At 39.5% G+C, this 12,586-nt stretch overlaps 1 protein-coding gene across 2 annotated transcripts in view; it reads left to right on the top strand.

The window, feature by feature from the left end:
- ENOX2 (ecto-NOX disulfide-thiol exchanger 2) overlaps positions 1 to 12,586 on the top strand; it is a 259,670-nt gene that overhangs the window by 218,873 nt on the left and 28,211 nt on the right. For both annotated transcript variants that reach the window (XM_042974613.1, XM_042974614.1), the window contains 3 exons: positions 3,529 to 3,762; positions 6,127 to 6,339; positions 8,895 to 9,001. In XM_042974613.1, the coding sequence (XP_042830547.1) occupies positions 3,529 to 3,762; positions 6,127 to 6,339; positions 8,895 to 9,001 (554 nt within the window). The remainder of the gene's footprint in view (positions 1 to 3,528; positions 3,763 to 6,126; positions 6,340 to 8,894; positions 9,002 to 12,586) is intronic.

The following is a 12,586-nucleotide window of genomic DNA, read 5'->3' as shown; positions in this document are numbered from 1 at the left end:
TTGGAGTTTGAACATCTTTGGGAGCTGCCAGTGTGCACGGTGCACCAACCTCATAGCATCACGGTATCTGTCATGTGTTTACACCAAGCTTTTGTATCATCCTCTCATTTGATCCTATCCATGATCCTGGAAAAATAGCCACGGTAATCATTAATAACCAATTTTCTGATCGCTCAGATGATTAAATAAGATGACTGAGTGTGAAAGTGCATTGTCAGTTGTAAAGGGCCCTAGCAGAATGTGCTTATTTGGAATGCATTTATTCTTCTTTCGAAAAATAATGTGTAGCAGTTTGAATGTTAATGGGCATTATTCTTTATAACAGCTTTATTGAAGTATAATAATTGACATACAATGAATTTCACATATTTCAAAACTACAATTTGGTATTATTGACACAGACATACATCTGTGAAACCATCACAACAATCAAAATAACGGACATGTCCACTTCTCCCAAAAGCTTCCTTCATACCCCATTTGTGATCCCTTCTTCCTACCCCTCCCCTCTTCTCTCCCCAGGCAACTACCGGTCTATTGTCTGTCAGATTAGTGTGCATTTTCTAGAATTTCATATAAATGGAATCATATATTATGTAAACTCTTCCTTGGTATAGATTCAAATTTCCATTTGGTATCATTTTCCTGTGCTTGAATTTTCTTTAACATTTGTTATGGTGCGAGTCTGCTCCTGATGTATGTATCAACAATAATTTATTCCACCTTTCTTTTTGTTTTTTTTTTTCCATTTTTTTTTATTTTTTTATTTTTTAATATATGAAATTTACTGTCAAATTGGTTTCCATACAACACCCAGTGCTCATCCCAAAAGGTGCCCTCCTCAATACCCATCACCCACCCTGCCCTCCCTCCCACCCCCCATCAACCCTCAGTTTGTTCTCAGTTTTTAACAGTCTCTAATGCTTTGGCTCTCTCCCACTCTAACCTCTTTTTTTTTTTTTTTCCTTCCCCTCCCCCATGGGTTTCTGTTATGTTTCTCAGGATCCACATAAGAGTGAAACCATATGGTATCTGTCTTTCTCTGTATGGCTTATTTCACTTAGCATCACACTCTCCAGTTCCATCCATGTTGCTACAAAAGGCCATATTTCATTTTTTCTCATTGCCACGTAGTATTCCATTGTGTATATAAACCACAATTTCTTTATCCATTCATCAGTTGATGGACATTTAGGCTCTTTCCATAATTTGGCTATTGTTGAGAGTGCCGCTATAAACATTGGGGTACAGGTGCCCCTATGCATCAGTACTCCTGTATCCCTTGGATAAATTCCTAGCAGTGCTATTGCTGGGTCATAGGGTAGGTCTATTTTTAATTTTCTGAGGAACCTCCATACTGTTTTCCAGAGCGGCTGCACCAATTTGCATTCCCACCAACAGTGCAAGAGGGTTCCTGTTTCTCCACATCCTCTCCAGCATCTATAGTCTCCTGATTTCTTCATTTTGGCCACTCTGACTGGCGTGAGGTGGTATCTGAGTGTGGTTTTGATTTGTATTTCCCTGATAAGGAGCGACGTTGAGCATCTTTTCATGTGCCTGTTGGCCATCCGGATGTCTTCTTTAGAGAAGTGTCTATTCATGTTTTCTGCCCATTTCTTCACTGGGTTATTTGTTTTTCGGGTGTGGAGTTTGATGAGCTCTTTATAGATTTTGGATACTAGCCCTTTGTCCGATGTGTCATTTGCAAATATCTTTTCCCATTCCGTTGGTTGCCTTTTAGTTTTGTTGGTTGTTTCCTTTGCTGTGCAGAAGCTTTTTATCTTCATAAGGTCCCAGTAATTGCGCTCCACCTTTCTTTTTGAAAGATATGTTGTCTGGATGTAGAACTCTAGGTGGACAGTTTTTTTTTCCTTATGTTACTTCATTTTTTTCTTGCTTGTATTGTTTCTCAATAAGAAATATGATGTTATCTTTTTGCTTCTCTGCACATAATGTGTCATGTCTATGGCAGCTTTTAAGATATTCTCTTTATTATTGATGTTGAGAAATTTGATTATTATGTGCCTGGTATAATATCCTTCATGTTTCTTGTGCATGAGTTTCATGGAAATTCTTAGACCTCTGAGTTTTCATTAAATTTGGAAAGTTTTCTACCCTTATTTCTTCAAATATTTTTTTTCTATTCCCTCACCTCTCTCCAGTCAAGGTCCCAGTTGGGCTGTATTAGGCCCCTTGAAGTTGTCCCAAGCTTACTACTACTCTGTTCATTTTCTTGCAGTCCTTTTTCTCTGTATTTCATGTCGAATAGCTTATATTGCTGTGTCTTCAAGTTCATTAATCTTTTCTTCTGCAGTGTCTGATTTGCCATTGCTTCTATTCAGTGAATTTTTTTCAACTCAGACATTGTACTTTAAATCTCTAGAAATTTGACTTTTTTGTCTTTTGTGTTTCTAATTAATATGGTTAAACTTTAACTTCTTCAGCATATGAAATCCAATTATAATAGTTATTTTTGTATCCTTGTATATTAATTATATTATGTGTATCACCTCTGGGTCTGTTTTGATTGGATGAGTTTTTAAATGTTTCTTATGATTTTCCTCATTTTTTGAATATTGGATAATTTTTTATTGGATACCAAACATTGTGAATTTTACCATGCTGGGTGCCAGATATTTTTCATTCCTATAAATATTCTTGAACTTTGTTCTGGGATGCAATTAAGTAACTTGGAAAATCTTTTATCCTTTTAGGTCTTGTTTTTTTAAGTTTTGTTCAGCAACACCAAAGCAGGATTTAGTCTAGGGCTCATTTTTCTCCACTAACTAAGGCAAACCCCTTCTGACTACTCTACTCAATAATCTATGAATTATTCATTTTTTTCTGCTCTGGCTGGTGGAGAGGGGAACTTTTCCCAGCCCCGTGTAAGCTCCAGGGATTGTTACCTCTAATACACGGGTAGTTTACACACACACACACACACACACACATCAGTATGCAGCTAAAGAATAGTGGAGGACCCTCTGCAGATCTCTGAAGTTGTTTCTCTGTATAGCTTTCTTCTTTCTAGTACTCTGCCATACAAACTCTGTCTTCCATAGTCTCCCTGGATTCCTAGTTCAATTTCCTCAACTCAAGGAGATCACCATACTTTGACTGAGTTCCCCTCCCTGTGCTGAGAATTCCAAGTAGGCCCCATGCTACAAACTCAGAGCCTGATGCAAGGCTTGAACCCATGAACCATGAGATCATGACCTGTAAGGCTCATTCATAATACCATTACCCATTGACCCTCCCTCTTACCTCTGAGGTAAGGTGGCAGATGGAGGAATAGAACCCCTATGAGCAAGATTGACCCAACCCATAGAATAATAAACTGTTATCAGAAATGAAACTACAATCCAAGTCTTTTGATGGTTCACCTTGCTAATTAGTAGTGGGAAGAGAATTATGTGGTCACTTGGAACTGCTGCATCTATATCTGAAACACTGAACTTGGAAAAGTACTTACTGTTGCTCACCCACTGAGCTGCTCTTGTACCCCTCTCCCTCCCTCTGTGCATTTAGGTTACCGCATTCGCCTGGGATCTAGCACTGACAAGAAGGACACAGGCCGGCTCCACGTTGATTTTGCACAGGCTCGAGATGACCTGTATGAGTGGGAATGCAAACAGCGCATGCTAGCAAGGGAGGAGCGCCACCGTAGAAGGATGGAAGAAGAAAGATTGCGCCCACCATCCCCACCCCCAGTGGTCCACTATTCAGATCACGAATGCAGCATTGTTGCTGAAAAACTAAAAGGTATAGAAAGCACTTGAGCTTTGTGATTAAAAGAACTCTTTCCTTTGGGGAAACTTAATAAATACATTTGTACCATTGGCAGTTATCCTTTGAATTTCCCACTAATGGGTTCTAAGCATTTCTTATGTTGTAGTCTTCCAGATAGAGAGCTGTACCCAGTAACTGAAGAACTAGAAAATTTGTCCCTCACACCTGTGTCTCTGCTCCTCCACTGTCTCAAGGGATGGCGATTTTCTCTCCACACATAAAATGACTAGGATGAAACACATTTTTCCTGCCTTTGTGCATCAGAGAATTTTAGCTGTGATTCATGACTTGGGACCTGTAAGCATCCCATTTCATTGTAGATAACAAGTTAGTTTTGAATTCTAAATCAGAACAATATAACTTGATGTAACCCTGGAAAACTCTGGTAAAATTCCCTTTTTACAGATGAGAAAATGGAGGCCCAGAGAGTGGTCACAGTGTACATTCTTAGATGACTCAAAGACTTAGCTACCACAACCAAAAGAGGACTTCTTTAATCACTTAAAATGGCCAACTTATTTCACATGGGGACCATGGAGACTTTGAGACATGCTAAATAGGACAATTCTCCCTTTAGTTTTTATTCCTGTTACCCTGCTTGACTCTCAGAGCCATTATTCTAATTTAACATTAATCGTCCTGTCTGGTCTCCTGTGTTAGTAGTTCAAATCCAGTCTCCCTCATTCTCCAACTTTGGCTGATTTTTTTTTTTTAATTTTTAACGTTTATTTATTTTTGAGACAGAGACAAAGCATGAACAGGGGAGGGGCAGAGAGAGAGGGAGACACAGAATCCAAAATGGGCACCAAGCTCTGAGCTGTCAGCACAGAGCCCGACGCGGGGCTCAAACTCACAGACCGTGAGATCATGACCTGAGCCGAAGTCGGACACCCAACCGACTGAGCCACCCAGGCGCCCCCAACTTTGGCTGATTTTATTGGATGAATGCTAGTGTCCCATTGATCTTATTGATGATACCAACCCAGCTCTAATGGCATGAATTTTCCCTGCTTCTTGTGCTCTGGACTCAGCAAGATGTTGCTAATTCCACTTTCCAAATAGGTCTCACTCACCAAACTTGTTTGCAACATATAGCCTCAGGGATTCACACATTTATGAAATCCTTTGTTTGGATTGATTTTGTCTTCACATAAGAAAAAAGAAGATATATACAGCATACAGACACAGAAATAATGATACATTTTGAAAAGCTAGAAAGGCTGAAAGCATTGGTAAAAAAAAAAAAAAGAGTCATGTTTATATAACACCAAACAAGTCAGTCTGAATTTGTTTTAAAGAATGAGTTTGCTGATTGTGTAGAGTTCATGCAGAAAATGAGCATCAAACATAAGACTGTATGCAAGTAATGAAATAAAAACCTGCTCTCAAGGGGAGGCTTACCTCTCATTATATGTCTGCACCTAAAAATGGCAAGAGGCAAGAAATTCAGATTGCAGTGAGAGCTATTTCCACTGGACATGAGGGTTCCTGGCCAGAGAGGCATGTGAAGCCCCAGAACAGGCCTTCAATGGGATGCTAATGGATTCTCTCTCTCAGGAGCCTTTAACAACAGAATATACTAAGTGTCTATCTCAGGAAGCTGGACCAGAAGCTTTGGATAAGCTTTACTACTATTTTAACATCAGAGAATAACTCCTGACTAGCTGCAGAAATCTACTTGGAGGGTTCCTCAGGCAAGAGAATCAGGATGTGGAGAAATGTAGAAATAGAATGAATCACGTCAAAATAGATTGGCTGGAACTGAGTGAAAAGCCTGGGGCTGTGGATTGAATGCAGGAGTGATGCTATAAAAGGTCAAAAATGTAAGTGTTTATACCTAAAGAACTACCCATTTAACTCTTTCTTAAAGCTCCTACCAACACTAATTTCATGGATCCAGGACAAAGTAACTATCAAATTCAAGTTAAACTCAAGACACAAGTTTACTTTTCTTTATTAAAAAAACAGGACTGTAGAATTCTGAAGTTCTCTCATTGCTAATTTGCGTATTACACACAGGGAACACACATACAGAGAGGTTAAGAAATTTGCAACATGTGAAAACTATATCAGTAAAGAACACTTTAAAAAAGAAACAATTCTCTTTCTGAAAATTCTTCATAAGCTACAACCAATCTGACCACTTTTTGAGTCTTTTGTTCTTTCAGTTGGCCTACTTGTCTGCTGCCCAGGTGCACACATATGCACACACAGCTCCTTATTCAGCAGTTCATTTAACAACCACTTCCAAAATGCCATGGTGGCCTCCTTGCCAGCATGTTGGGTAGATAGAGACGTAGTTACTTTTAATGATTTGAAAAATCTCTTTTTTTTCAGATGATTCCAAATTCTCAGAGGCTGTACAGACCTTGCTCACCTGGATTGAACGAGGAGAAGTGAACCGCCGCAGTGCCAACAACTTCTACTCTATGATCCAATCAGCCAACAGCCATGTTCGCCGCCTAGTGAATGAGAAAGCTGCCCATGAGAAAGACATGGAAGAAGCGAAGGAGAAATTTAAACAGGCCCTTTCTGGAATTCTCATTCAATGTGAGTGGAAGTCAGAGTTCTGTGGAAGGGTGAAAGGGCACTTCACTTAGGCACCATTTTCTCCACACGGAGCCAGGCCTACAATGCCATCCTGTGTCAAAGGACAAGGATCTCTTCTTCACTGCCTTGTGTTCTCCTTCTGTTGCCCAATGCCTGAGCTCCAGTTTAATGGGATTCATGTGGACACCTCCTATGTTCATTTTTTCTGGCGTATCTCCTTCAGCTCCTTAGAAACACTGACAGCTAGGCCACAATCCCATGCTTTTATTCTTGCTTGTTCTCAAAGTAAGTTATAAGCAGCTCCAGACCTCAGTGGAAAGTTGGGTATTTCATCGCTAAAGTTAGAATACAGCATCAGCATTTGTAAGCTTCTCTGCTTCAGATTCACATCGTTATCATAAGTTTTTCAGGTACTACATTTCAGTGAAAGTGTAATTATGTTTCCCAGGGTGATTGAATAAAAGTCAAATTTGCTACTTCTACTTGTTGTTGTTTCTTGTTCTTGTTCTTCTTCTTGTTCTTCTTGTTCTTGTTGTTGTTGTTGTTCTTCTTCTTCTTCTTCTTCTTCTTCTTGTTCTTCTTCTTGTTCTTCTTTGTCTTCTTCTTCTTCTTCTCCTTCTATTTCTCCTTCTCCTCCTTCTCCTTCTCCTCCTCCTCCTCCTCCTCCTCCTCCTTCTTCTTCTCCTTCTTCTTCTCCTCCTCCTCCTTCTTCTTCTCCTTCTTCTTTTTCTTCTCCTTCTCCTCCTCCTCCTCCTCCTTCTTCTCCTTCTCCTCTTCCTTCTTCTTCTTCTTCTTCTTCTTCTTCTTCTTCTTTGTTGTCTTTTTCTTCTTCTTTGCTGGATGTTATTGACACTGGGTGGGATGGGAAGCCACCAAAATGGCCATTTTCAAAAAGAAGTACTACTCCAAACCTTTCTATGGTCCATTAAATGAGACAGATCAGAAAAATTCCCAAGTGATATTTTTAGTTCAACATACTATAAAATTATGCACTCACATCTTTTGAGTGAGGAACTCTATTCACCTTAAGAATAAGGGTATAGTTTTATGATTTGGCTTTAAATTTTTTTTAATGTTTATTTATTTTTGAGAGAGAGACAGACAGAGTGTGAGTGGGGTGGGGTAGGGTAGAGAGAGAGGGAGACACAGAATCTGAAGCAGGCTCCAGGCTCTGAGCTGTCTGGCCAGAGCCTGACACGGGGCTCAAACCCACAAACCGTGAGATCATGACCTGAGCTGTAGTCGGACACTTAACCAACTGAGCCACCCAGATGTCCCATGATTTGGCTTTTAAACAATTAAGGCCCACTCTTTTCATATTTGATTTCCCATACTTGACTCATACATAATTAGGATTAAGGAAGAGTTCTTTAATTTTCCATTTTTGTTTTGAAAATATATATGGACATAGAATCTAGGCAGAGAAAGGCACATGTTTTTAGGATTTCAAAATAAATAGAAAAAAAAGAGCAGCAAGCATCATGGGATTATAAATCCTCAAATCATTAGTAGACAGGGCATAAGCTGGGCTGTAAAGAAAAAAATAACACTTCTGGATTTTCTTACTGTGAATACCCACCCAGGAAGAGGCTCTTTTCCTTCTTTTCCTTCCCCCCCCCCAAAAAAAAAGTCATATCTAAGGTTCCTTTCTGTTGAAATGGTTAGGAAAAAGCACCAGAATATTTGTATACATTTCTCTGTTTGACATTTTAAGAGCCTCTGAAAAATGCTCTTTAGGACTGCACTTACACAGTATTCTCCCATAAAACTTATATTTCTCCAGTCAACAAGCCTATCTAGGTAGACTTAAAATAGATTCCATTCATCTTAGGTTCTGATTTGATGCCTCTGGTTAAACATACCTCAGAATAATAAAAATATGGATTCTGTTGAAGTGAAGTATGCAGGCTCCTTTTGGAAGGCTAGTTTATGAAAGAAGCCAGTAGTCAAAAGGAGCTGTTACAGTTCTCCACTCTCTGCCACTCTGGGCTAGGCCATTAGTACTAAATCACATTCACTTCAACTCTTGCCTCTCCTGCCTGAATGAATACAGACTGCCTGTATTAAAACTTTAGTCACTGGGGTGCCTGGGTGGCCCAGTCAGTTAAGCGTCCTACTTCAGCTCAGGTCACAATCCCATGCTTCACGGGTTTGAGCCCCGCATTGAGCTCTGAGCTGACAGCTCAGAGTCTGGAGCCTGCTTCAGATTCTGTGTCTCCCTCTCTCTCTTCCCCTCCCCTGCTTGCACTCTGTCTCTCTGTCTCCCAAAAATAAATAAACACTAAAAAAATTAAAAGAAAAACTTTAGTCACCATTTCACCCAAACCTTCTGGAGTTCCCTTTTTTCATTCTGTATACTGATATCTCTGCCTTTGAGTCTTCCTTAAGATCATCATACCCCAACACACGTAACCTTTTCTGAGCACAACCATAGCCTAGTGGTGTGATACAAGAAGATACAACAAAGCTGATGCTTCTCTTATTTCTTTTCTCCTCTCTTTTGCCATCCCTGGATGATACTCGGGCCTGATTCAACTGCTGATCTGATGCTACAGTTGAGCAGATAGTAGCTGTGTACCATTCTGCCTCCAAACAAAAGGCATGGGACCATTTCACAAAAGCCCAGCGTAAAAACATCAGCGTTTGGTGCAAACAAGCTGAGGTTGGTAACTTTTTACTCTGGTAGCCCCTCAGGGGGACAGTTTATTTCTTTAACAAGTTATTGATTTGGAGTTTAGTCAGAATTAAATAGTGCCAAGCTCCCATGGTCACAACAAGGCTCTAATGAAACGCTGAGATATGCTCTATAGCCTGTCACTGTGACCAGACCACATGCTGCCAAAAGGGTAATAAATGTGCATGTGTTGTCTTGAATGCATTGCGCTGGATAGAAACCTTAGTAGTGAAAATGTAGCAGTGATCATTGTAAGTTTATTTGTCTAAGCTAGCTAGTCTCCGGTACACCAATAATTACTGACCTGTGCATCTAGTGTTAGTAACATTAGGGCTGTCTTATATTTATTAGAGCATCTTGACAGTTGAGGCTTGAAGCTGCCTAGTGTTACATTGGAACATTGAAATTTCTGAGCTTCTTTTATCAAATCCACTCAGCCATCTTTATAGGTGGCAGCTTTAAAGGTAACAGAGGGCTCTGATTTCAGATTAAGGTTGACATGCAGCTATCCTCTTGTGCTCAAATGACTTTTCACATAGAATAAGTCTGATGTGATTAGGTTGCTATTCTGAGTCCAAGGTTAAAAACCAAGATGGGAGGTTTGTTTTTCATGGATCTGCCTTTGGCATGGTGTTACCTATACTTCAAGTTCTTCTGTTCCTATGGGCAGCTTCCTTACCCAGCCCTGACACTTTCGATCTGTGTATGCAGCAATCTTTTCAACTTTGTTTCTGAGTCCTCTTTGCTAGTGTGGTACCAGTCCCATTATATCTATAAATGCATGTTCTCATATTCCTTAACGTTTATGTAGCATTTGTAAGGCATTTACATTTTATAAAGCGCTTTCACGACAGTTGCCTCACCTATGTGAGCCTCCCAGTAGATGTGGTGCAATGGAAAGTACACTGGACCTGATGTCAGAGAATCCGGGTCTTAGCTATGACACATTGCAGCTGTGTGACTTTGACCAGGTTAGTCAGCTTCTCAGTCTCTATTTCTTCACCTGTAAGTCAGAGATAATAAGGAAGCCAGTCTTGCAGGATTAAATGAGATAAAAGATGTGTAGAGTTTGAAAATGTAACTGCTATATAAATGGGAAATAGTATTTTTTCTGTTTATCATTAACAACTCTATAAGGGAGAATAAGTAGGTATGATTGCCATGTTTTACATGTGAGGAAACTGAGACACAGAAATGTTAAGTGATATACACAAAATTACACAGCTAGTATGTGATCAATTCAAGACTAGAAATTCTTCTTCTCACTTGGAACATTAGTATAAACTGCCTTGCACTCTTGAATGAGTCATTTCATCTTTGTGGACCTCAATTTCCTAACCTATAAAATGAAGATATAAATCTATTCTTTCCACCTTTCATGAGAAAAATGACATAGTTTGTGTGGCAACAATTTGAAAACTGTGAAGAGCATTTAGAGGAAAATATGCCAAACCCTGTTCATAAACTGATAGTTTCTGAGCCATCAGTTCTGGCTCAGGAAAGGGATCTGGGAGTCACTGGGGAGAAACCCCTGAAGATATCAGGGCAGTGGATAAGTAGAGTCATACAAAGCTAGTAACACTTTAATTGTTTTTAAAAAGAGAATTAGGAACAAAAAAGGGACCTGTTGTCTTACAGTAGCACAAAATGATTTTAGAATCCTAGGGCCACTCAAAGTTGTTGAGCCTCAAACAAACAAAATTCAGCAGATGGTCTTTGCCCTCAGAGAGCTAGAAGGGTAACGAAAGTGTTCAAGGGGGAGGAGTGGAGTTTAGTACCCTAAATTTAAAATATCCAAATTCTTTAGTTTGAATAGTTCAGAAGAATAAAGGTTGAGGGAAAATGCTCAATATGTCTTATAATTATAGAAAAGCTGTATTAATAAAAAAAAAGCTGTATTAAGTCTCTACCTTTTCTTCAATGTATATACACATGTATCTATTCTCAGGGTTGGAAGAAGCTGTTTGAACTGCCCCACCCATTGCAGACAGCCCTGCCAATACAATATTATCTTTTCATAGGAGGAAGGGAGTCTCTGATTTGAGCACTGATTTGTTCAGACCACAACCCTCCCGTAAATGGGTTTGCAATAAGATATTTCCATTAATATTATTCATCAAGGCTCTTTGTAGTTATATCAAGCCTACCTATCTGGTGGGTATATACTTGAGTTTAATTACCTTCTCAGTAAAGATAGCCAGTAAGCTGGAAAGTTCTCTGGGCCTGTAGAGAATGAGAGCTATACACCCTATCACCTAATATTGTAGCACAGCTTCCTTGGTACACTGACAAGGATAAAGTACATAGCTAGCATGACTTGCCAAGAGCTACATGTTTTACGATGTATTTTATAGACTTGTGGAAACCCAGAAAAATGCTTCCTGCCTATTGGATTGGACTAAATTAAGGTCCACCTGGAATACCTCAATCTTGATAAGTGAAACTACTGAGAGTGGAACATAGCTTATGACCTTCCTCAGGCATTGCATTTCCTAAACCTCTTCTACTTTACATTGGTACCTCTTTAAATCATGGCTTTTTTTAACTTCTGCATATTTTAACTTGATAATAGGAAACTCTGAGAACTGAAAAGAGGTGTCCTGTAGAAAGTGACAACCATCTTCTTAAATTTGAGCTCTCTCTTAGCACCCCACTGAGAATCAGAGCATCTCAGTGACTTAAATAAACTAGACTGGCTTTTTCTTGGCCTGTGGATCAAAGCTACAACTCCTAAGTCATAGGTTTCATCAAGGTGGAAGCTTCTGACATTGAGCCTTTTTTACCAGTTGCCTTTGGGAATGGCCTAGCCGGTAACCTCCTCATGTCACAAAGTACCTGCTCCTGTCTTAATTGTCATCCTACCACCAGCCAACAATGTCTTACTAGAGAGAGGTTATGGAGTAAGAAGAAAAAGTCCGCACCTTCAGGAAGCTTAGGCACTCACCTTAATAGCATATGCTGGGCATACTAGTTTGCTAATGAGTCTTTTTCATTGGTTTACTTTCCTGATTTGGATGTGTGTAAGGCTCCTGCAGATACAATTGGAAAGGGTAATAAGAGAAGGTTGAAGTCCCTTTCTTAACCAAAAGTTAGTGTCTGCAGTGACTTCACTGACAGTTCTGTGTATTGTAGGAACTCTTTTTCTACAGAGCCATTTAAAACCTGCATGTTTCTCTCACTAAGAAGATTGCCTAGATTAGAAGCTAAACCTTGGATGATATCTAGAAACTAGAGCCATAGCAGTAGGCACTAGAATATACTCCCTTACATCCTCCCCAATATGAGATTTTATACCATCAGCCCGAGAAAAAGGGACTTGATGATTGCTAACATTCTTATAAAATGAAATACTGTGATTGGTAAAATAATTTTCTCTATAGATTTCCAAGCCTACCATTCCAAACTCTGAAGAACTGTTTGTAAACAGATGGTTAAGTCATCTGCATACCCTTGTTTTAGTACCCATGTGTACTAACACTAGCTATTAGCTTTCAGCCACAAGAACACCTACTAACACAATTTGAATCAACCTAATTTTTATTTCCATGTGTATCATACAATAGGCATTGATTA

The sequence above is a fragment of the Panthera tigris genome, chromosome X (assembly GCF_018350195.1).
Source record: "Panthera tigris isolate Pti1 chromosome X, P.tigris_Pti1_mat1.1, whole genome shotgun sequence".
Taxonomy (NCBI): domain Eukaryota; kingdom Metazoa; phylum Chordata; class Mammalia; order Carnivora; family Felidae; genus Panthera; species Panthera tigris.
This window is presented reverse-complemented; position numbering and strand designations above follow the sequence as displayed.